We start from the raw sequence: 26,190 nt of genomic DNA on the forward strand, positions 1-26,190 counted from the left end.
AAGGATACAAGTTTTTAAACCTTGAAGAAGGAATAAAAGAAGTACCAGGCCTATTCCATTCCTTAGAAATCATATCAGAAATAGCATCAGGAACTGGAAAAACCTCAGGAGTATCCACAGGAGGTTTATAAACAGAATTTAAACATCTACTAGTTTTAACATCAAGAGGACTAGTTTCCTCAATATCCAATGTAATCAACACTTCTTTTAACAAAGAACGAATATACTCCATTTTAAATAAATAAGTAGATTTGTCAGTGTCAATATCTGAGGAAGGATCTTCTGAATCAGATAGATCCTCGTCAGAGGAGGATAATTCAGTATGTTGTCGGTAATTTGAAATTTCATCAGCTTTATGAGAAGTTTTAAAGACCTTTTACGTTAATTAGAAGGCGGGATGGCAGACAAAGCCTTCTGAATTGCATCAGCAATAAAATCTTTTAAATTCACAGGTATATCTTGTACATTAGATGTTGAAGGAACAACAGGCAATGTACTATTACTGATGGACACATTCTCTGCATGTAAAAGTTTATCATGACAACTATTACATACCACAGCTGGAGATATAATCTCCACAAATTTACAAAAAATGCACTTTGGTAGAACTGTTAACAGGCAGCAGGGTTCCAACAGTGGTTTCTTAGACAGGATCAGATTGAGACATCTTGCAAATGTAAGAGAAAAAACCACATATAAAGCAAAATGATCAATTTCCTTATATGGCAGTTTCAGGAATGGGGAAAAAATGCAAACAGCATAGCCCTCTGATAGAAAAAGAGGCATATAGGAATGGGGTTTTAAATAATGAAAATATTTGGCGGCAAGTATAACGCACAATGCAAACAGAATTTTTTTTGGCACTAACAATATCCGGAAATGACACACTCGTGTCATTGAAGACGCAACCTTGTGAAAGGAACTCGGCGTCAACTAACGCCGGAAATGACACAATATACTTTGGCATTTTGCGCCCTCGTGAGCCTAATTTTGCCCACGAAATTTAATGAAAAACAGTCAATTTGAAAAAAGACTATACCCCAGGTAAGAATCCCCCCCCCCCCCATAAAAATGCTTTTCCCAAATATGAAACTGACAGTCTGCAAAAGGAAATATACATAAACCTGACTCATGGCAAATATAAGTACAATACATATATTTAGAACTTTATATTAATACATAAATCGCCAAACCATAGCTGAGAGTGTCTTAAGTAATGAAAACATACTTGCCAAAAGACACCCATCCACATATAGCAGATAGCCAAACCAGTACTGAAACAGTTATCAGTAGAGGTAATGGTAATATGAGAGTATATCGTTGATCTGAATATGGGAGGTAGGAGATGAATCTCTACGACCGAAAACAGAGAACCTATGAAATAGATCTCTCATGAGGAAAACCATTGCATTCAATAGGTGATACTCCCTTCACATCCCTCTGACATTCACTGTACTCTGAGAGGAATCGGGCTTCAAAATGCTGAGAAGCGCATATCAACGTAGAAATCTTAGCACAAACTTACTTCACCACCTCCATAGGAGGCAACGTTTGTAAAACTGAATTGTAGGTGTGGTGAGGGGTGTATTTATAGGCTTTGAGGTTTGGGAAACTTTGCCCCTCCTGGTAGGATTAACTCATGGACTTTTGCCAATTACATGAAAGAAAATGACCATATGCTAAACATTAACAGATGAAGAAAATAGCTGCTAATCAAAACAGATTATAGAAAATGAGTCTTCCATCCAAGAATACAGTAGGTAGATGGGTTGCAGTGTATCATAAAGGCTTGCAAAGTTAGTCAAGGCTTGAAGGTACATCATACAAGAGTAGGCTATACCCCATGCCTATGGATACTACAGCCCTGGTTACTGATCTCTGTAGAGCAAGAACATAAAAATTCCTGTTATATGTATCAATCTTTGCAAGCTAGGCTTCAACTCAAGTATGCTTTATTTTAACCCTACGGTTAATATTACACATCTGTAAATTGGAATTTGATCCATGATTGGTTGTTTTGCTCACATTTCTGCATTGCCTGGTATGTCTCATTTTGCACTGATCATTCTACTGGTCAGGAAAACAAATACATATACAGAAGTCTCACAAGTATCTTTCCAATGCCAGCATATTTATAAAGAAATCCAGAAGCTGAACGTAGACAATTAGAACTATGCAAGAACAGGGCAGCAGGACACAATATACAAGTAATGATTAGCAGAAAGCTGTGAGCATCTTGTCACAGAGCAAGCAAAGGCCAAAGCAGGTGGAACCAAGTCTAGCAGGATGCAGCAAGACCCACTGGCTACCACACATATATCTATCTGACAGAACAAACAACCAAGGGCCTAAGAACTACTTGCACAAATGTTAAATAGGTTAGTGATCTGACAAATATATATATTAAAGGTATATTCATTTCCCTAGGAAGAATCTTCTCCAACCAGGATACCATTTGGCCAGATTAGAGAAGACTTTCTAGCAAACACACTGAGGAATATAGCATTCCCCAGGTCACCATACTTTTCAGCTCTTTATACAGGATCAAGGGGTTAATCAATGTTTCGCTTCTCAAGTTTTATTCAAACCATTTAGTAAATAGTGTCATAGAAGGTGGAAAAAGAAACGTTAGATTTAATGTTGGTCTTTTGCTTCCCTAGGAAATGTTATCTGGCGTAGTAGTTGTAATGAGCAAGGATACAGTTCAGCACCAAGGGATCATGTTGACAATGGAGGGTTCTGTTAATTTGCAACTTAGTGCCAAAAGTGTGGGAGTATTTGAAGCTTTCTATAACTCTGTGAAGGTAAGTGAGCTTTCATCTAAATGTAATTCATAGACATTGAAATTAACTTGGTAACCTTGTATAATCTCCCTCTCCAAATGCAACAGAGCTGAAATATATATAATGAGAAATGTAAGGGTTAAAGGGATATTCCAGCCAAAATTGGAAACCTCATGGGTGCATTTCTGTATTGAACAGAAGCAATTTTGTAATATACATGCATTAGCAAAAATGCTTCTAATAAAATATATAGCTGTTTCAAAAGTATTTAAGTATGCACCGTGCACAAGCATTTTAAACACATCACTTGTTCGGAGAGAGCCCAAGGTGCTTTTACCATCTGGTAATGACTCAATTTGTTAATTGCTGACATGATACAAGCCCCACTGATTATCTGGGCAGCTGTATTATTTAAAATGCTGGTGCAATGAGAATATCTGGCTATAGGTCACATGCAGAGAAAAATGTTAACACTAAAACAGTGATAACTCTTAATAGAAGCATTTTAGCCAATACATGTATATTGCAAATATGTTTCTATGCGCATTTATATTTTGACTGGAATGTCCCTTTAAAGCCCAGAGAACACTTGCTAGCTCTAGTGCTTGAATTAAAAAGTCAGAAATATATAGGCCATTAAAGACAGCAGACAAACAAGCAAAATGCATACAAACGGCACCATTAGTATCTTAACAGCGTAGAATATGACCGTCCAATTAGCTAATACAATACGACATATTATTATGACAGTAACATTGTGTTTCTTTTCAATAAGGTTTTCATAACACTCGTCAAAGTTGGTGACTGTGTCACCCAAGTCCATGAAAAGCTTGATAGAAGAGGTTTTAGCTTCCATACTCGAGAAACCTTGTATATTATCAATAGTTAATGTCTTGTATAATACTTCTGAGTCTTTATGGTTTTATTATTATTTTAGTCTTCGACAAATAGAAACAACCAAAATTAAACAACATAACCTGATTTAATAGTTTGGTAGTGCTGGGATAATATGTCATAGTTGAGGTATAATAAAATATCACTCCAAAGGGTGATCATTCCTACGCAGCCCCAAATGTGAAAGAAAAAAATCATAATAGGGAAGGAAACAAACATATAAAGACCCCCATTTTTTCAAACAGTAGTTCACCTCCATCCTTATCATCCAAGGCCCCACCCTGTGTTGTTTATAATGAGACCCATTCCCCCGTAAGAAGGCTGCTAACATAAAATCTGTTTGTGAAAATGGCATGAGTATTTTTCTTTGTAGTGTAGGTTTAAGGAAACTTTCCTATTTACTTAAAAATGATCGTAATCTGTGTGTAGTATCCAATGTCACATCAAATTATTTGATGAACAATGTTAAAAGTTTACGTTTGAACTTAGCTATGGTAGGGGCTTTCCTAACTGTCCAGAGGCAAAAAAATACAATGTCTTGCTATCCACATTAGTAAAGTAAATAGGCCATGGAGTTTCTTATTTATATTATCCCTTCCAAACAAGCAGATTTGTTCAATTTGTAGTGTAATTCCAACTCCAAAAGCTTTTTGTATCCAGTTTTGCAACTTGCACCAGAACCGCGGACTCAAAGGGAAGTGGAATAAGTAATGAAAAACATCTGCATCTACATAACTACATTTGATACACTTGTTCACATAGAATGGTTTCCACTTAAAGAGACGGCTAGGGGGTGATATAATCCATGTACAGCATTCTGATTTGAGCCTCTCAAAAAGGAATTGCCACTTTAACTTTTTTAATCTGTTCTAAGCTGTTTTAATATCGTGTAGAGTTATATCATCAGAGACCTCAAGCTTCCACCTATCTAGCAAGGGCATGTGGTCTTTATCTGGTGCTTTTCGCATATGAATTTGATAAAAACCAGACAATGAAAAATTGCTGAATTTAAAAGCCAATTGCGGAATAGCAAAAGGGGGAGTATTCCAGAAATGTGGGTAATCTTTTTTTTTTTTTTTTTAAGAATATATCAATATAATGTCGTAATTGTAAATAAGCGTAGAAGTGTTTGTTTGGAAATCATATCAAATTTTATTCGAAAACATAATGTCAACAAAATCTCTTAAAAGAATCAAATAGAGTAACTCTCACCTGGAAAGAGATCTAAAATCTAAGGGCTTAAATAAAATACATATTTAGTGTACTGTGGTATTACGAAATTGTCCAATATGTACAAACCAGTTATAATTGCATAAAGTTCACTCTGCATTGCTCAATTTTTGTGAACAACACAGGAAATCAAGCCTGTTTTTTTCTTTATTCAGATGCCAGAAAAATGATGATTCCTGTAGAAGACAGAAAAGGAGAGGCGCCAAAATAGAACAATATCGTCTAGCACAGCAAGAACACAGGACAGCAGAGGATGCCCCCCCCCCTATAGATTCCTACTCACAGTAGCAGCGGCACAACGGAGTGCTGAACACAGCAGATCGGGGCTATAATGGGTCGCCCCGACAGACAGGCCAGAACGTCACTGATGTCGTCACAAGAAGTGACGACATCAGTGATGTTGATGCTTGCATGTGTTCTTGCTGTCCTAGACAATATTGTTCTATTTTGGCGCCTCTCTTTTTCCGTCTTCTACAGGACTCATCATTACGTCTGCCAATATCAAGAGTGCTGCCTTCACTTGGAGATCCGTCTACATTCTACACAAGCGCACCTCTCTAGGGCTTCTCGCTCTATTGTTATCTCAGATGCCAGAAAAGCCTGCTTTTCTGATGGTTTGTGAAAAGGCTGGTCATATTTAAGGTCTTGGCTAATTTCTCTCAGGTAGTTCAGCCTCTTAGGCCTCTCATCTCGAAGCTTCAGTGCAGCAGTTATGCAGGATGACCACATCTTCTTTGCATATTGTAAGGGTTGTAGTAACTGTCTGCCTGGAAAAATATTGTCCAAAACGCTGAATAATACCCAGGACTAAACTCTCAGGTATGTAGTAGAGAGTAAAGGATACTGTTGATCTTAAGACTGGAACACTCACTTTAATGGCAGGTAAACCTAGGAGAAGCTGGAAATGGTCAGGCAGATTGAGGTTGGTAATCCAGATGGGCAGGAGAGGTACCAATTCAGAAGCCAGAAGATTAGTCGTAGCCAGGCAGGGGTCAGGAACCAGACAAGCAGTAAAAGGTACCAAATTGTAATCCAAAAGAATCATCAAAACAATCCAAAGGGTAGGCAGCAGGCAAGAAGAGTCCATTAAACCTGCAAAAAGGTCAGCAATAAACAGCAGCAAAGTAGCGCACCTAGGAACACAAGGAATCCAATATATAGGCAAGGAACTGAAGCTCAGACCCGCTATTTATAGTTAATAGCGCGGGGGACAGTGAGACGCACTAACCTGACGGGTCGTGCTGGAAATTGCGTGGCAGGGGAACAAGCAGCGTTGTCAAAGACAATCTGCTGCTGGCGGACACTACAGATAGTTTGAGGCGCGCTAAGGAAGCATTGCTAGAGACGCGCCAACTGGAATCTGATGTACCCTATGAAAGCGCATGTCAGTAAGTATAACAGTCAAACTTACATGGAAAGTAAAGTAAAGTTTTATGTTTTAGATAGAGCATGTAGTTTAAAATAGTTTTCCGGTTTACTTCTATTTAATTTGCTTCATTGTGTTGGTAGCCTTTGTTGAAAAGCATACAGTAGCTATGTGGGCTCAGCAGCAACAATGTGTTACTGATAGGTAGCTGTTGATTGTTAGCTGGACATATATGCCTCTTGCCATTGGGTCACCTGAATTGTTCTGCTAGCACCCAGTAGTGCATTGCTGCTCCATGAACAAAGGATATGGGGAGAATAAAGCAAATATAATAGGAATAAATTGGAAAGTTTAAAATGGTATGCTCTATTTGAATCATGAAATAAAAATTTTGGCTTTCATTTCCCTTTTAAATTGTACATTAGACATATTTATTAAAAAATAAACAAAAAAATATTGTTTATTTCTTATTTCCTTAAATTCTATTTTTATTTTTCAGCCTATTCAGATTATTAGCAGCACTATTGAAATGGTGAAACCTGGAAAACTGCCAAGTGGGAAAACAGAAATTCCCTTTGAATTTCCTCTGTTGATGAAAGGCAATAAAGTCTTGTATGAAACCTACCATGGAGTGTTTGTGAACATTCAGGTAAGGGATCTCAATTTGATTAAGCAAACCTTTTAAAAAGCTAGGAAGGCATTGTTTTCATCCAGATCTTTCATTTAGATTGATACAGATTTCCAGTAGAACTATTGTAATGTAATTTTAAGGTACATTTCTTCCAGTATCTTTCTTAGCATGCATGTTATAACACTGTCACCACTTTGTGACATAGAACGTTAACCAACCCTTTTCCACTGTTAATCAGATAGCCACAGCCAAGCCATTTTAGACAAGGTTAAACAAAACACTCTCTAGTCTGTACTGGACTCAGAAAAATGTTGAAAACCTCTCTTTAATGCCACCCACACTAAACTATCTCTGCTGCCACTACATAGGATTATTAAAGGGACAGTCTACTTAAAAATATTATTGTTTAAAAAGATAGATTTATCTTTTTATTACCAGTGCCCCAGTTTTGCATAACCAACACAGTTATATTAATATACTTTTCCTTCTTAACATGGGAAGAGTCCACAGCTGCATTCCTTACTTGTGGGAAATACTGAACCTGGCCACTAGGAGGAGGCAAAGACACCCCAGCCAAAGGCTTAAATACCTCCCCCACTTCCTCATAACCCCAGTCATTCCTTTGCCTTTCGTCACAGGAGGTTGGCAGAGAAGTGTTAGAAGATTTCGGAGTAGTCTCTTAGTACTCTTCAAAATGGGACTGGAGTTGTAAGTAGTCCTGTCAGCCTCTCAGTGAGAGCATGGATGAAGGTTAGAGTCCGGAGATGCAGGGAGAGTCTTTCTGCGAAACAATCCCGACTCATATTAACAGCTCCATAAGCAATCAGCGTTGACAAGTTTCGCTGCCTGCTTTCTTCTCTCAAGTCCATGTCAGAAGCGACGCTTCTATCTGTCACACTTAAAGGACCGTGTTACTGTTCTGCGGCATAGATTTTGGTAAGATCGTTTCATTTTTTATACATGTATGATAACGCAAGAAGACAGCGTCACAGTGTGACTCCTTTTATCTGTACAGAATCAAGGGTTAATATCTCCTTAGGGGGATTATTGAACAGTAGGGGATAATCTTATCTGTTTATTTGATTTTATGCTGCTTTTATGTGTGAGATGTTATGGGCTCATAGGCTGTTATGGAATATACAGGTTTCACTTTGAGAGCTGTGCAGATTACAAGTTTGGCACCTTTTTTCTTATAGCAGAGACAGTCCTGCATTGCACAGTTTTCATTCCCTCTTTCCTGACCGGGTGTTTATCACAGAGGAGTAATAAATCTCCGTACTGTCAGGGTCATAGGCGGTGGGGAATGCCCCAGCCATTGGGGTGTAAGGGTGCTGTTTTTGTGAATAAAATAAGATAGCGACGAAGGTTTCTGTTACTTTAGAGGGTACTCCCTCTATTCCTAAAGAGTAATTCCTGTTTATATTGTGAGGAGGCCTTAGATCCACCCTCTCAATTATGTACCATATGCCTGGATAATGTGATATCAAACATGTTTGATACCACTGAGCCGTCCACCTCTGAGGAGTTGTCATCCAGTGAGGTGCGTACCCTACATTCTTCTCTCTCTACACATGCAGTTTCCCATAACATTGCTGATCCTCCATCTGGAAGGGGGCCTTTTTTTCACCAGACGTTACTGCGCAGTTCAGACGGAGGTGTCTGCGGCCTTTTAATGCTTTACCTCGCCCTGCCAAGCGCAAGCGAAAGGTTAGATTTTGCACTCCTTCCCAGAGTACATCAGATAATTTATTGGATTTAACTGATACGGTTATCTGAGGATGAAGTTCTTTCTCAGACTTCAGCCTATGATCATTCTGGGTCGGAGTCTGCTGCCTCTAAACCTCCGGTTGCGGAGGAATCAGACTTTAGTCTTAGGAATTTGCGCTTTCTTCTAAAGGAAGTTTTTTGGCGAATTCAGAGGTTCCAGAGGCCGAAATGCCTGATGAACCTTTGATTCCTAAATTGGATAGAGTTTGAGGACAGGGTGGCACCTTATCCTTCCCTGCTCCTGTTAGATGGCGAACATTATTAAAAATGAATGGGACAGGATTGGTTTCCTTTTTCCCCTCTTCTCCCTTTAACAAATTGTTCCTGGTCCTGGACTCTCTATGGATTTGTGAGGTTCCGTCCCTAAAAGGGATGGGGCGCTATCTTCGCCCTTGCTAAACGTACTACTATCCCGCTTGAGGATAGCTCTTCGTTTTAGAAGCCCATGGATAAAAGATGGAAACTCTGTTAAGAAAGATGTTTCTTAACAGACTCCTTACGGGATTTGATTGACGGGGAGGGTCCCCTCGATGTTCTTCAGGAAAGAATTAAGGCCTTGAGGTTGCTAATTCTTTTATCTGTGATGCTAATATGCAGATTATTCGTCTGAATGCTACGGCTTCAGCTTTTTCTGTTCAGGCCCATCAGACTCTGGCTGAAGTCATGATCTGCGGATACGACTTCTAAGTCTAGTCTTCTTTCCCTCCCCTTTCAGGGAATGATTCTGTTTGGGCCAGGCCTGGACTCAATTATCTCCACGATCATAGGGGGCAAGGGTGCCTTCCTACCGCAAGAGAATATGAACTAGTCTAAGGACAATTCTTTTCGTTCTGATAAAGCCCATGTCGGCAGTCCTTCGCTAGGCCACAGCAAAGCAAGAGCTCTTGGAAGCCGGCTCAGTCCTGGAATAAATCCAAGCAGAGCAAGAAGCCCGCCGAGACTATGTCGGCATGAATGGGCGGTCCCCTGTCCTCTTTTGGATCATGTAGGGGGCAAACTGTTGCTCTTTTCAGTCTCTTGGTTCAGGGACGTGCAGGATCCATGGGTCCTGGAGGTCATAGCTCAGGGTTACAAGATAGGTTTCAAGTTTCCGCCACCAAGGGGCAGATTCCTCCTCTCAAACCTGTCTTCCTGACCAGAAAAGAGGGAAGCCTTTCTGGGGTGCGTGCAGGATCTGTCCTCTTAGGAGTTATTGTCCCGGGGCCTATCGCAGAGAGAGGTTTGGGATACTATTCAAACCTTTTCGTGGTCTCACAGAAGGAGGGAACTTTCCGTCCGATTCTGGACCTAAAGTGCCCAAACAAGTTTTTATATGTCCCCTCATTCAAGCTGGAGACAATAAGGTCTATTCTTCCCCTCATTTGAGAAGGGCAGTTCAGGACCACGATAGATCTGAAGGATGCTCCCTTCACTTACAAATCCTCAAGGACCACTTCCAGTTCCTAATGTTTGCGCTCCTGGACCAGCACTTCAAGATTATTGCACTTCCGTTGGGTCTAGCTATGGCTCCAAGAAATTTTTTTGAAGAGTGGACCATTCGTAATCTCTCCTCTGTCTTCTTCGATCCCATGGATGGAAGATAGAGTTATTTTGTATCAATTGCCAGGAACAGAATTCATGGGTACTATATTAGAACCAGAGACGTTGCAAGCTAGCTTTAGCATGTCTTGCTTTCCAGACATCCTTAGCGCCATCTGTGGCTCGGTGTATGGAGGTGATTGGTCTCATGGTGTCCAGCATGGACGTCATGCCTTTGCCAGGTATCACCTCAGACTAAAGTTGAAAAAGAGGGCGCCACATAGCGTAATAAAGTTTGAACAGAATGCAAGTTGAAATGAATCAAAAATGCTTACCAAATGGATATGCACCGTACTTTGACCGGTGCTGACAAGCCGGCTAACACTCACAGTGGTTAGTACACTGGTGTCTGTGGTCTGCAGCGTCTTGCTGAAAGTCGAGTGATTCTGTCTCACTCCGTGTTTGGTCAATCACTTTCTTTACCAACGTAATATTGCTGTGTTGGATACACACTGCAAACAAAGTGTCGGACCTTGATCCTTGTGAATTGAAGATAAAAGCAGAGTACAACTTCCGTAAAAGTAAAAAAATATTTATTCCATACAAGTACCGCTACGCGTTTCTCGACCGCAACTGGTCGTTTCCTCAGGCATGAAATAGTGGATACAATTGATACAAAGTAACAGGCTTATATGCAGTTGTGACAACTGCATATAAGCCTGTTACTTTGTATCAATTGTATCCACTATTTCATGCCTGAGGAAACGACCAGTTGCGGTCGAGAAACGCGTAGCGGTACTTGTATGGAATAAATATTTTTTTACTTTTACGGAAGTTGTACTCTGCTTTTATCTTCAATTCACAAGGATCAAGGTCCGACACTTTGTTTGCAGTGTGTATCCAACACAGCAATATTACGTTGGTAAAGAAAGTGATTGACCAAACACGGAGTGAGACAGAATCACTCGACTTTCAGCAAGACGCTGCAGACCACAGACACCAGTGTACTAACCACTGTGAGTGTTAGCCGGCTTGTCAGCACCGGTCAAAGTACGGTGCATATCCATTTGGTAAGCATTTTTGATTCATTTCAACTTGCATTCTGTTCAAACTTTATTACGCTATGTGGTGCCCTCTTTTTCAACTTTAATCCTACAGAATCCACACACCGAGGATCAGAGGAGCTGCCACCACGGAATAGCAGCCATTACGGAACTGCATTCACTTCACTCTTTCCGTCTCACAGGAGCCATTAGGCAATATCGATTCAATCATCTTATTGACGGTTTGTGCAGTGACTGATTTACATCTTTTTTAGCGCACCCCATTTGTTTTGGATCCCTTCCTGGTTTCCTAATTTGTTTATCACCTCAGACTGTTGCAACTGCGCATGCTGAAGCAGTGGAACGGCGATCATCGGATCTGTCTCAACAGATTTTCTGGATATCCGATCGAGAGAACTGCTCTCTTGGGATTTGTGTCAGAATCACTTGTCCTGAGGGACGTCCGTCTTAAGACCATCCTGGGTGCTTGTGACTATGGTTGCGAGTCTGTCAGGATAGGAAGCTGTTTGAGGTGCCAAGGAGGCACACAGGGCCTTTTGGACTCAGCAGGAAAGCTCCCTCTCGATCTCATATCTTCAGGCAATATACAATGCCCTAAAGGCTTGGCCTCTGCTGGGTTTTTCCCAGTTTATCAGATTCCAATCAGACATATAACCTCGGTGGCTTATATCTACCATCAGGGGGGAATGAGAAGCTCCCTAGCTATGAGGGAAGGATCTCGGATTCTGGAGTGGGCTGAGACCCACGTTTGTTCGCTGTCAGCGATCCACATTCCAGGTGTGGACAACTGGGAAGCGGTCTTCCTCAGCAGATAACCCTTTCATCCGGGGGAATGGTCTCTCCATTCCGGGTGTTTGCAGAGATTTGCAAGAGGAGGATCTTATGAAGTCTCAATACCAAGCTACCTAGATCTGGCTCGAAGTACAGGGTTCCTATAGGCGGAGCTAACAGATGCATTAGTGGTGCCTTGGAGGCTCAATCTAATTTATCTTTCTGGTCATTGCCACTACTTCCTTGTGTAGTGGCTCGAATCAAGCAAGCGTCAGTGATTCGGATTGCTCCGTCTTGATCTAGTGGGGATGTCATAATCTCCTCCGTGGAAGTTACCTTGTTGCAGGGATCTGCTGACCAAGATCTCTTTGTTCATCAATGTCTAGATTCTCTGAGGCTGACTGCGTGGAGATGTACCGCTTAGTCCTAATCAAGAGAGGGTTTTCTGAGAGAGTTATTTTTACTCTCATGCAAGCTCGTAAGCTGGTTGCTCGTTGCATCTATCATAAGTGTGGAGGACCTACTTATTCTGTTCTCCAGAATGACCTGGAGAAGGACTTTTCTGCAAGTCCCCTCAGGGGACAGTGTGTTAATGCCGAAGAGGTTCGCTCAGTCTCCAACATGTGCAGTCTTTTGTTAAGGCTCTGCTAGGTTCAGACTTGTGTTTAGATCTAATGCTCCTCTTGGAGTTTAAATCTTGTTCTTGAAGTTTTGCAATGGGCTCCGTTGGAGCCTATGCATGAAGTAGACAATAAATTGTTGTCTTGGAAGGTTCCTTTTCTACTGGCTATTGCTTCGAGGCACAGAGTATCTGGGATTGCTGCCTTGCAATGCGTTCCTCCTTATCTGGCTTTCCATGCTGATAGGGCTGCTCTTCGAACCAAGTTAGGTTTTCTTCCTAAGGTTGTGTAATTTTGCAACATCAATCAAGAGATCATAGTTCCTTTCTTATGTCCCAATCCTCCTTCGTTGAAGGAACGTTTATGATGTGGTTTGTGCCTTGAAGTTCTATCATCAGGCCACGAAGGAATTTAAACAAACTTCTTTCGCTGTTTGTTCTTCTTTCCAGGAAGCGTAGGGGTTAGAGGGCCTCTTCGACTTCCTTATCTTTTTGGCTGCGGAGTGTCGTCCGTTTAGCACAGAGTCAGCGGTATATAAACCTCCTCTGAGGATTATGGCTCATTCTACGAGAGCAGTGGTTTCCTCTTGGGCCTTCAAAAGTGAGGCCTCTATGAATCAGATTTGTAAGGCGGCTACCTGGTCCTCCTTACATACCTTTTCCAAATTTTACAAGTTTGATGTTTTTGCTTCTGCTGATGCAGCCTTCAGGAGAAAGGTTTTGCAGGCTGTGGTGCCTTTAGATTAGAGTCTGCCTCTTTTTTCCCTCCCGTTAGCATTCCGTGTACTCTAGAGCTTGGGTATATGTTTACCACAAGTAAGGAATGCAGCTGTGGACTCTTCCCATATTAAGAAGGAAAACATAAATTATGACTTGCCAGATAATTTCCTTTCCTTCTGTATGGGAAGAGTCCACAGCTCCCGCCCGTGTTCTCCGATGGGCAGCCCTACATTTAAATTTATTCTTCTGGCACCTTTTTCACGCTGATGTTTCTCCTACTGTTCCTTGTGCCCTCGGCAGAATGACTGGGGTTATGAGGAAGTGGGGGAGGTATTTAAGCCTTTGGCTGGTGTGTATTTGCCTCCTCCTGGTGACCAGGTTCAGTATTTCCCACAAGTAAGGAATGCAACTGTGGACTCTTCCCATACAGAAAGAAAGGAAATCATCTGGTAAGTCATAATTTATGTTTTTTACCTCTATGATTACCTTGTATCTAAGCCTCTGCAGACTGCCCTTTATCTCATTGCTTTTTACTATCTTGTATTTTAGCCAATTAATGCTGACTCATAAATTACTCCACGGGAGTGAGCACAATGTTATGTTTATGGCACACATAAACTAGCACACTCTGGCTATCGTGTAAGATTTACAAAAAAAAAGGTAATAGAGATAAGAAGCGGCCTGCAGTGGCTTAGAAAAAGGCAAACATAGAGGTTATAATGTATATTAATATAACAATGTTGGTTGTGCTAAGCTGGGGAATGTGTAGTAAAGGAGTTATCTATCTTTTTAAACAATAAAAAGAAAAATCAAGTAGACTGTTCCTTTAAATAGGAAATCCTAAGGACAGCCCAGAAAAATAGATTTAATAAAACACAAACACAATTTGGCAAAAATCAACTAAAAACACAAAACTGCTATAATAGTCTCTTTGATAATGTGGTTCAGATATTAGATAAAAGCAAAATTTTAGTAAAGGAATATTTATTATGAACAAATATAGTCACAGTGTATTTATATAAAAAATACCAAATACAATTACACAAAGCTAATAGTTTTAAAATATACAGTATATCAGAAAATAACAAAATGTCACGGAGGTGAGGAATTATCATTATTGCATTGCTTCTATTGTACAAAGACATTTAGCATATTTTCTGTATGCAGTTAATTATTTTTTACAAGTTTTTTTTTTCTGTGCAACAAAAAGTTGTCACACAACATTATGCAAGGTCTGTGCAAACACTGGTTTCTTGGGCCAAACCATGAGGAAAAGCATATTTTTGTATTATTTTTTTTTTTGCAACAAAATGTAAACAGTATGTTAAGGGGCAAAGGTAAAGCCTGGGTTACACTTGAACACCAACTTGCAGGTCAAATGTAGCTAGGTAGTACTTGTTGGTTATCTATCTCTAAGGCTATGCTACTGAACAAGTCACAACTTATGGTATCTGAAATATTTTCAGATTGGTTCCACATTATACACAAATATAAAAGTTTTTCCTCTAACACCACTTTTAAGTAATCCTGATTTTCAATCAAATATTATGAGGCCCCTTTTACAAATTTGAGATGCTGTTCTTCTCAACTTACACCCATAGAGGCTTAAAGGGACAGTCAAGTTGAAATTAAACTTTAATAATTCAGATAGGGCATGCAATTTTAAATGACTTTCCAATTTACTTTTATCATCAAATTTGCTTTCTTCTCTAGGTATTCTTTTTTGAAAGCTAAACCTAAGTAGGCTCAAACTGATTTCTAAAACCTTGAAAACCACCTAATTATTTATGAGTCAGCACTGATTTACTTAAATGCAAGTCTGTCAAAAGCACTGAGATAAGAGAGCCATCTGTAGAAGCTAATCACTGAGATAAGTTTATCTATATCACAGTGTTGATAATGCAAAACTGGGTAACGAGTAATAAGTGATTATCGATCTTTTTTAACAATACAAATTTTCAAGTAGACTCTCCCAATTATATCTGTTGCTCCAAATTGTTGCTTCACCTTTTTGAGTATGGAATAGAGATTTTCCTGGACCTGATTAATTCTATACAGTGGAAAACTATATGTGACCACACAGGCAAGTTTGCCCATTCTGCTTCAGCCCTGGAAACCAATTTTAAAATCCTTCTGAGGTGGTACTACACCCCGCGCAAAATTAAACACTTTTTCACCAACGCATCAGATAGATTCTGGACAAGGGTGTCCCTCTAAGGGTAACGTGGAACACATTTGGTGGGAGTGCCCTAAGATTCCCTTATACTGGGAAGTGATATTACAAGACGTTAATAAGATACAGAGTTTTAACTTGAAAGTAGTTCCCACAATCTTCCTATTTAGGCTTAGATTATGAGTGGAGCGCAATATTGCACTTTCGCAAGCACAATTTGTGCTACACTCAGTAATACCACTACATGTAAATGTGCACTGGTATTACAAGTCAGGCGGAATGCAAACACAACCTCGCATTGCCTGGAAGGCTTGCGCTCACGAGAGTCCGCTTCCATGGGCTCCAATGGGAGCCTCATTTTTATGCCGTGAGACACGCCAAACCACCTAGTGCAGCACAGAGGGCTATCGCATAGCGTTGGGCAGTAAAATAAATATATATATATATATGTGTAAATGAACATATACATATATATGTGTTTATATGTCCATATACACAAATGGAAATAAAAGTAAATGAGCTAACTGTAAACAATTTCATACACTCCAGACAAAGAACAAATTAAAGGGGATAAAAATGTAGGATACACTGTCACTTAAAGCCAGTAAGAATTTATGTGCTGATATTGAAAGCATTGCTGATGATAAGTTAGAGTCTAGACCAGTGCTCGACAAATCTGTTTAAAAATTAGAGCCAGACATATTTTTAGGAGCCAGACAGTGGTAGTTGTATATAGAAAATAACCCAAAAAGTTAGGAGCCGGGGGCGGAGTCTGGCCACGCTGGGAGATGGCCGCTTTCTAGAAAGGCTCTTTATCCCCGTGACGGCATATTAATCTTAATAGACGCCTATACCAAACTTTTTCAGTTCAAGTAGGGGATTATGATTAGAGAACAGCCTGCCGCATCGTTAGGAGGAAAACGAAAACCTGCACACATTACCGTTACTAATGGAGTGAGGCCTTAGCACCGCGAAACCCCAAGCTCGCCACAGCCACCACCGTTCCTCATCAACAGGAGCTGCAACACGCTGATCAAAATCAGAGGCAGGGCAAGAGGGTAAGATCTGCTAATCCTGTTTCCTTACACACTGATCAAATACAAACACCGGAGAACACCGGTTCACAGCTGTGTCCGACAAGATAAGTCCTCCATAAACCCGGCACACACGCCGAGTCCTCAACACTCACATTTAATCCTACTGAAGCGCTCAAACACAAAATAAGCAGCAAACAGAAGCGGAATTCGGCCTCCTAGATTAAACAGTGACTTTTTAAAAATAATATACGCTTGAACAAGACACCTATTGAGCTCAAACACCTCCTGAGATGAGAAGCTTCTTTGGTGACCTTAAAAAAGATCTTAGTGCTCTTGACACAAGGGTTACAAAGGTAGAGACTTTGCAAACAAAGGCAACAGTTTCAATCCAACATAACTCCAAAGAAATTTAAAACCATGCAGACAACCTACTGTTCCTCAATGACAAAATAGAGGATTTAGACAACAGGTGTCACAGAACAAACTTGCACATTAATGTAGTTTCTGAGACCATACATCCCCCATCCATAGACGGTTACCTCCAGGCATTATTCAAGGCAATAAAGGGAAACTCAACTGCACCAGATATACCTATAGAGAGGGCACATAGGGCATTGAGGCCCAAACCCCTGCCGAGGGAAAATAATTGTAAAGTTCCTTAGCTACAAGGATAAAGAAGAGCTACTTAAAAACGCCAGGGCTTTCCCTATCTTCTCTCAAAAAAAAAAAAAAAGAGCGCTAAATCATATTACAACGCTCGGCACGCTCAAGATACCATACAGATGGGGATTCCCGGTATCTATTATTGCTAACAATAATAACAAAACATCTATCTACAGACCAGGTACTGATCTGAGCCTTTTTTTATAATGCATTATCCCTGAAAGACGCCCTCTCAGGTAGCACAGAACAGAACTCTACAAGGGACTCTGCTTCCATCTAATGTGCCCGTACCACAAGAAGACACAACTAGATGAACATTTCAATATTGTGATGGGGGGGGGGGGGGCGAAAAGCTGTGATCACCACTTCAGTGTCTAAGTTCCTAATGAAAAATACCCTCACACACGTCAAATGTGAAAACCTTATGGGATGTGTGTAACAGGGGTTAGAGAGCACCGCGATCGCTACCATAGCAGACAGACCAACCATTACATATCTAGCAGCTTGCAGATCCCTATACATGCTCCAGTCTGAGTCACACAACAAGCGGTCTGCTACCATCACAGAAAAGGCAAGCAAGTATAAGTCACAACCATCTGAGGTGATGTCAATAATAAATCGCTTCATGTTTGTGCAAAGAATAGGGATCGGCAGAAATTTTAATTTGCAGAAAGACATTAGAATGGTGCACTTCTCCCTACATTACTACCACAGGTAATCCTCATCAGACTACATCCGGAGGAGATATAGATGTCTGGTGTCAAAATACACTACCGTAGGACATTGCTTTTTATACACTATATGTGGCAGTAAATGTATTATTCCCAGTTTAGTTTAGGGGTTCACCTAAATACTTTGAGATGTGGGATTGCATGCTCACATTACCGTGCCTGCTGAGGATAGTTTAGACCTTGTACCTTTTTCTTTCCTATGACATGGAGAGTCCATGACATCATTCCAATTACTAGTGGGATATTCAACTCCTGGCCAGCAGGAGGAGGCAAAGAGCACCCCAGCAAAGCTGTTAAGTGTAACTTCCCTTACCCATAATCCCCAGTCATTCTCTTTGCCTTTGTCAATTGAGGATGTGCAAAGTTGGGGTTTGCAGATATTTAATCCTTTTATGGGTATTTTTCCCTGCAAGCAAGGATTGGGATCTAGCTGTGTCCATGTCAATCTCTTGAGTAAGAGTATTGGTGGCTTTTAGCAGTTAGAAGGTGGCGAGGTAGTCTTTGCTTTACTTTGCAGAAAGCCAGAGTTGGTTACTCCTTTTTTTTTTTTTCTCTTTCTACAGGTCCCCGTTAGCAGTCAAGTGAGGCTATCAGACCTGCAGCTGCTGTGCCTGCTCCACAGCAGAAGTTTCCCTGGAGGGTAAGTCCTTTTATATATATTTTTTTCATTGGATAAGAAATAGCATGGAAAGGACTAAGAGATTCAGGATACTAGTGGGACCTGTAACCTTCTAAAGGGGTTTGTGTGTGTATGTATATATATATATATATGTATGTATGTATGTGTGTGTATATATATATATATATATATATATATATATATATATATATATATATATATATATATATATATATATATATATATATATCTGATGTTTCGGATTTATTGCGGCTGAGCAGCTATCTGTTTTTTCTGCCAAGGACAGGGATTTTGCCACTCCATTGCTGGGCTATTTTAAGGACAAGCCCAGGACTTATGGTGTGTGGGAACTGGGTGTCATGGTGGCATTAATATTCCCTCCCTCCTATCCCTGTGTGGTTCGTTGTTAAGAATGTTAATGGATTTCTTTTTGTAAGTTTTATTGTGGGTGTGTGTTCATTACTGTTTATGGCGCAGTTATTAATGAGCAAGCAGCTCTGATCATAATTATTGTTGTACAGTTAGGGCTCAAACCGTTATGTTTGCCCTCTGCTAATAGCGTTTACAGTGAGACTTCTCACTCCTCACATAGTACTTGCCTCCCCTCACAAGGTGCACATCTCCAACCTCGTATTTGGGTACAATTTGTGTCTGCACATATCTGCAGCCTGTTTATATTCTTAGCCGAATGAGAAAATTCTGTCGGCTATGTAAATTGTATCGGTCCTCTCAGTTTCTGAGTTCCGTTTTCATGGAAATGAATGCTATATCTATGGGATCTTTTGAGTGAAGGGGATTAGAGCGGTTATTATTGTGGCTCTAACCTTTTGTTCTCTATGCGGTACCTCCGCAAAGAGGTTTCACCGCAGGCTCAAATAAGGTTTATGTTTCTCCAACATAGGTGTGTCCGGTCCACGGCGTCATCCTTACTTGTGGGATATTCTCTTCCCCAACAGGAAATGGCAAAGAGCCCAGCAAAGCTGGTCACATGATCCCTCCTAGGCTCCGCCTACCCCAGTCATTCTCTTTGCCGTTGTACAGGCAACATCTCCACGGAGATGGCTTAGAGTTTTTTAGTGTTTAACTGTAGTTTTTATTATTCAATCAAGAGTTTGTTATTTTAAAATAGTGCTGGTATGTACTATTTACTCAGAAACAGAAAAGAGATGAAGATTTCTGTTTGTATGAGGAAAATGATTTTAGCACCGTAACTAAAATCCATGGCTGTTCCACACAGGACTGTTGAGAGCAATTAACTTCAGTTGGGGGAACAGTGTGCAGTCTCTTACTGCTTGAGGTATGACACATTCTAACAAGACGATGTAATGCTGGAAGCTGTCATTTTCCCTATGGGATCCGGTAAGCCATGTTTATTAAGATAGTAAATAAGGGCTTCACAAGGGCTTATTAAGACTGTAGACTTTTTCTGGGCTAAATCGATTCATTATTAACACATATTTAGCCTTGAGGAATCATTTATTCTGGGTATTTTGATATGATTATATCGGCAGGCACTGTTTTTGACACCTTATTCTTTAGGGGCTTTCCCTAATCATAGTCAGAGCCTCATTTTCGCGCCGGTATGGCGCACTTGTTTTTGAGGACAGCATGGCATGCAGCTGCATGTGTGTGGAGCTCTGATACATAGAAAGGTCTTTCTGAAGGCATCATTTGGTATCGTATTCCCCTTTGGGCTTGGTTGGGTCTCAGCAAAGCAGATTCCAGGGACTGTAAAGGGGTTAAATATAAAAACGGCTCCGGTTCCGTTATTTTAAGGGTTAAAGCTTCCAAATTTGGTGTGCAATACTTTTAAGGCTTTAAGACACTGTGGTGAAATTTTGGTGAATTTTGAACAATTCCTTCATACTTTTTCGCAATTGCAGTAATAAAGTGTGTTTAGTTTAAAATTTAAAGTGACAGTAACGGTTTTATTTTAAAACGTTTTTTGTGCTTTGTTATCAAGTTTATGCCTGTTTAACATGTCTGAACTACCAGATAGATTGTGTTCTGACTGTGGGGAAACCAAGGTTCCTTCTCATTTAACTATATGTATTTTATGTCATAAAAAAATTTAGTAAAAATGATGCCCAAGATGATTCCTCAAGTGAGGGGAGTAAGCATGGTACTGCATCATCCCCTCCTTCGTCTACACCAGTCTTGCCCATACAGGAGGCCCCTAGTACATCTAGTGCGCCAATACTCCTTACTATGCAACATTTAACGGCTGTAATGGATAATTCTATCAAAGACATTTTAGCCAATATGCCCACTTATCAGTGAAAGCGCGACTGCTCTGTTTTAGAAAATTCTGTAGAGCATGAGAACGCTGATGATATGGTTTCTGAAGGGCCCCTACACCAGTCTGAGGGGGCCAGGGAGGTTTTGTCTGAGGGAGAAATTTCAGATTCAGGAAACATTTCTCAACAAGCTGAACCTGATGTGATTACTTTTAAATTTAAGTTGGAACATCTCCGCGCTCTGCTTAAGGAGGTGTTATCCAATTTGGATGATTGTGCTTATAATAAGAAGACAGGCATTCTTACATTGGGTAGAAGACCTGCTAAAAATGGGAGTGATTCATCCTGTTCCATTAGGAGAACAAGGGATGGGGTTCTACTCCAATCTGTTCATAGTTCCCAAAAAAGAGGGAACGTTCAGACCAATCTTAGATCTCAAGATCTTGAACAAGTTTCTCAAGGTTCCATCGTTCAAGATGGAAACCATTCGAACACTTCTTCCTTCCATCCAGGAAGGTCAATTCATGACCAAGGTGGATTTCAAGGATGCGTATCTACATATTCCTATCCACAAGGAACATCATCGGTTCCTAAGGTTTGAATTCCTGGACAAGCATTTCCAGTTCGTGGCGTTTTCTTTCGGATTAGCCACTGCTCCTAGGATTTTCTCATAGGTACTAGGGTCCCTTCTGGCGGTGCTAAGACCAAGGGGCATTGCTGTAGTACCTTACTTGGACGACATTCTGATTCGAGCGTCGTCCCTTCCTCAAGTAAAGGCTCACACGGACATTGTCCTGGCCTTTCTCAGATCTCACGGATGGAAAGTGAACGTGGAAAAGAGTTCTCTATCTCCGTCAACGAGGGTTCCCTTCTTGGGAACTATAATAGACTCCTTAGAAATGAGGATTTTTCTGACAGAAGCCAGAAAAACAAAACTTCTAGACTCTTGTCGGATACTTCATTCCGTTCCTCTTCCTTCCATAGCGCAGTGCATGGAAGTGATAGGTTTGATGGTAGCGGCAATGGACATAGTTCCTTTTGTGCGCATTCATCTAAGACCATTACAACTGTTCCTGCTCAGTCAGTGGAATGGGGACTATTCAGACTTGTCTCCGAAGATACAAGTAAATCAGAGGACCAGAGACTCATTCCGTTGGTGGCTGTCCCTGGACAACCTGTCACAAGGGATGACCTTCCGCAGACCAGAGTGGGTCATTGTCACGACCGACGCCAGTCTGATGGGCTGGGGCGCGGTCTGGGGATCCCTGAAAGCTCAGGGTCTTTGGTCTCGGGTAGAATCTCTTCTACCGATAAATATTCTGGAACTGAGAGCGATATTCAATGCTCTCAAAGCTTGGCCTCAGCTAGCGAGGGCCAAGTTCATACATCAACCATCAGGGGGGAACAAGGAGTTCCCTAGCGATGGAAGAAGTGACCAAAATCATTCTATGGGCGGAGTCTCACTCCTGCCACCTGTCTGCTATCCACATCCCAGGAGTGGAAAATTGGGAAGCGGATTTTCTGAGTCGTCAGACATTGCATCCGGGGGAGTGGGAACTCCATCCGGAAATCTTTGCCCAAGTCACTCAACCGTGGGGCATTCCAGACATGGATCTGATGGCCTCTCGTCAGAACTTCAGAGTTCCTTACTACGGGTACAGATCCAGGGATCCCAAGGCGGCTCTAGTGGATGTACTAGTAGCACCTTGGACCTTCAAACTAGCTTATGTGTTCCCGCCGTTTCCTCTCATCCCCAGGCTGGTAGCCAGGATCAATCAGGAGAGGGCGTCGGTGATTTTGATAGCTCCTGCGTGGCCACGCAGGACTTGGTATGCAGATCTGGTGAATATGTCATCGGCTCCACCATGGAAGCTACCTTTGAGACGAGACCTTCTTGTTCTAGGTCCGTTCGACCCACTCCAGCTGACTGCTTGGAGATTGAACGCTTGATCTTATCAAAGCGAGGGTTCTCAGATTCTGTTATTAATACTCTTGTTCAGGCCTGAAAGCCTGTAACCAGAAAATTACCACATAATTTGGTATATCTGTTGGTGTGAATCTGCAGGATTCCCTTGGGACAAGGTTAAGATTCCTAAGAGTCTATCCTTCCTTCGAGAAGGATTGGAAAAAGGATTATCTGCAAGTTCCTTGATGGGACAGATTTCTGCCTTGTCTGTGTTACTTCACAAAAAGCTGGCAGCTGTGCCAGATGTTCTAGCCTTTGTTCAGGCTCTGGTTAGAATCAAGCCTGTTTACAAAATTTTGACTCCTCCTTGGAGTCTCAACCTAGTTCTTTCAGTTCTTCAGGGGGTTCCGTTTGAACCCTTACATTCCGTTGATATTAAGTTATTATCTTGGAAAGTTTTGTTTTTGGTTGCAATTTCTTCTGCTAGAAGAGTTTCAGAATTATCTGCTCTGCAGTGTTCTTCTCCTTATCTGGTGTTCCATGCAGATAAGGTGGTTTTGCGTACTAAACCTGGTTTTCTTCCAAAAGTTGTTTCTAACAAAGACATTAACCAGGAGATAGTTGTGCCTTCTTTGTGTCCTAATCCAGTTTCAAAGAAGGAACGTTTGTTGCACAACTTGGATGTAGTTCGTGCTCTCAAATTTTACTTAGCAGCTACTAAGGTTTTCAGACAAACTTTGTCTTTGTTTGTTGTTTATTCTGGTAAACGGAGAGGTCAAAAAGCAACTTCTACCTCTCTCTCCTTCTGGATTAAAAGCATTATCCGATTGGCTTATGAGACTGCCGGACGGCAGCCTCCTGAAAGAATCACAGCTCACTCCACTAGGGCTGTGGCTTCCACATGGGCCTTCAAGAACGAGGCTTCTGTTGATCAGATATGTAAGGCAGCGACTTGGTCTTCACTGCACACTTTTTCTAAATTTTACAAATTTGATACTTTTGCTTCTTCTGAGGCTATTTTTGGGAGAAAGGTTTTGCAAGCCGTGGTGCCTTCCATTTAGGTGACCTGATTTGCTCCCTCCCTTCATCCGTGTCCTAAAGCTTTGGTATTGGTTCCCACAAGTAAGGATGACGCCGTGGAACGGACACACCTATGTTGGAGAAAACAGAATTTATGTTTACCTGATAAATTACTTTCTCCAACGGTGTGTCCGGTCCACGGCCCGCCCTGGTTTTTTTAATCAGGTCTGATAATTTATTTTCTTTAACTACAGTCACCACGGTAACATATGGTTTCTCCTATGCAAATATTCCTCCTTAACGTCGGTCGAATGACTGGGGTAGGCGGAGCCTAGGAGGGATCATGTGACCAGCTTTGCTGGGCTCTTTGCCATTTCCTGTTGGGGAAGAGAATATCCCACAAGTAAGGATGACGCCGTGGACCGGACACACCGTTGGAGAAAGTAATTTATCAGGTAAACATAAATTCTGTTTTTTAGCGCTATTTTGAAAATGATTTGCTTTATTAGCGGTTTAGTTTTTCCTCCTCGACAAGTAAAGTTTGAGCACTTGATTCATCTCCTTAACGGAGTATTCAGTGCATTTTTTATATATATGTATATATATTTTAAAAGTCTTCAAAGACTGGAAGGCTGTTTTTTTTCCCCCTCAATATTATGTATATCTGTGTTCATTGTTTATTTATGTTTGTGTTCACATAATACCACAATGAGGGGACTAAGTTTACTGATTGTATTCAGTCGGAAATATATAAATGCAAATTTTATTTTTATTTTTCTCCTGAAAATAATTAGTTTTTTTCTAATATTGGCCGCCATCTGGTGGCAGCTAAGGAAACTGCATGCTCTATTTTATGACGTATAAGAGTCCTCATTTGATATATAAACATACAGCTAGATTACGAGTTTGGCGTTATGAGTAAAAAAGCATTGTTATGCTTCATAACGCTGCTTTTTCCCTAACTTCGCTATTACAAGTCGTAGGTATAGGTGTACCGCACACCTTTTTGGCCGTCGCGCAACGTCAGTACCGCACTTTTAAAAAAGTCCCTTTTCAATGGGACTACCATAGCGCCGGTATTACGAGTTTGCCTGGGAGGCCAAAAAGTGAGCGGTACACAGTCAGTAGTTATGAGTTTTACGTTACAAAGCTGCACCATAAAACTCTAAAGTGTTAAAAAGTACACTAACACCCATAAACTTCCTATTAACCCCTAAACCGAGGCCCTCCCGCATCGCAAACACTAAAATAAAACTATTAACCCCTAATCTGCCACTCCGGACATCGCCGCCACTTAAAAAATATTAACCCCTATTCCGCCAGTTCCCGACATCGTCGCCACTATAATAAACTTATTAACCCCTAAACTGCCGCCCTCCCGCATCACAAACACTATTTAAAGATGATTAACCCCTAATCTGCCGTCCGTACACACTGCCGCTATAATAAACCTATTAACCACTAAACCGCAAGCCCCCCACAACGAAATATACTAAAATAAATTATTAACCCCTACACCTCTGACCTCCCACATCACTAACTCTACATAAATATATTAACCCCTAACGTAACCCTAAGTCTAACCCTAACGTAACACTAAGCCTAAAACCCCCTAACTTAAAGGGACACTGAACCCAATTTTTTTCGTGATTCAGATAGAGCATGAAATTTTAAGCAACTTTCTAATTTACTCCTGTTATCAAAGTTTCTTCATTCTCTTGGTATCTTTATTTGAAATGCAAGAATGTAAGTTTAGATGCCGGCCCATTTTTGGTGAACAACCTGGGTTGTTCTTGCTGATTGGTGGATAAATTCACCCACCAATAAAAAAAAAGTGCTGTCCAGAGTTCTGAACCAAAAACAAACCAAAAAAAAAGCTTAGGTGCATTCTTTTTCAAATAAAGATAGCAAGAGAACGAAGAAAAATTGATAATAGGAGTAAATTAGAAAGTTGCTTAAAATTGCATGCTCTATCTAAATCGCAAAAGAAAAAATTTGGGTTCAGTGTCCCTTTAAATATAATTAAAATAAATCTAAATAAACCTTACAATTATTAACTAAATAATTCCTATTTAAAACTAAATACAAACTTACCTGTAAAAAATAAACCCCCTAAGCTAGCTACAATATAACTAATAGTTATATTGTAGCTATCTTAGGTTTTATTTTTCACAGGTAAGTTTGTACTTATTTTAACTAGGTAGACTAGTTAGTAAATAGTTATTAACTATTTACTAGCTACCTAGTTAAAATAAATACAGTTACCTGTAAAATAAAACCTAAGCTACCTTACACTAAAAACTAACATTACAATAAAATAAATTAAATTATTAAAATACAATTTTCTAATTTACAAAAAATAAAAAACAAAATTATAAAAAATAAAAATGAATTACTCCTAATCTAATAGCCCTATCAAA

The 26,190-nt window shown here is 40.5% G+C and overlaps 1 protein-coding gene across 1 annotated transcript in view; it reads left to right on the forward strand.

The window, feature by feature from the left end:
* The window catches only part of VPS26C (VPS26 endosomal protein sorting factor C), a 246,382-nt gene that overhangs the window by 22,476 nt on the left and 197,716 nt on the right, over window positions 1-26,190 (forward strand). Inside the window, exons 2-3 of the mRNA XM_053705935.1 lie at window positions 2,661-2,804; window positions 6,773-6,922. Coding sequence (XP_053561910.1) covers window positions 2,661-2,804; window positions 6,773-6,922 — 294 coding nt within the window. The remainder of the gene's footprint in view (window positions 1-2,660; window positions 2,805-6,772; window positions 6,923-26,190) is intronic.

The sequence above is a fragment of the Bombina bombina genome, chromosome 3 (genome assembly GCF_027579735.1).
Source record: "Bombina bombina isolate aBomBom1 chromosome 3, aBomBom1.pri, whole genome shotgun sequence".
NCBI lineage: Eukaryota > Metazoa > Chordata > Amphibia > Anura > Bombinatoridae > Bombina > Bombina bombina.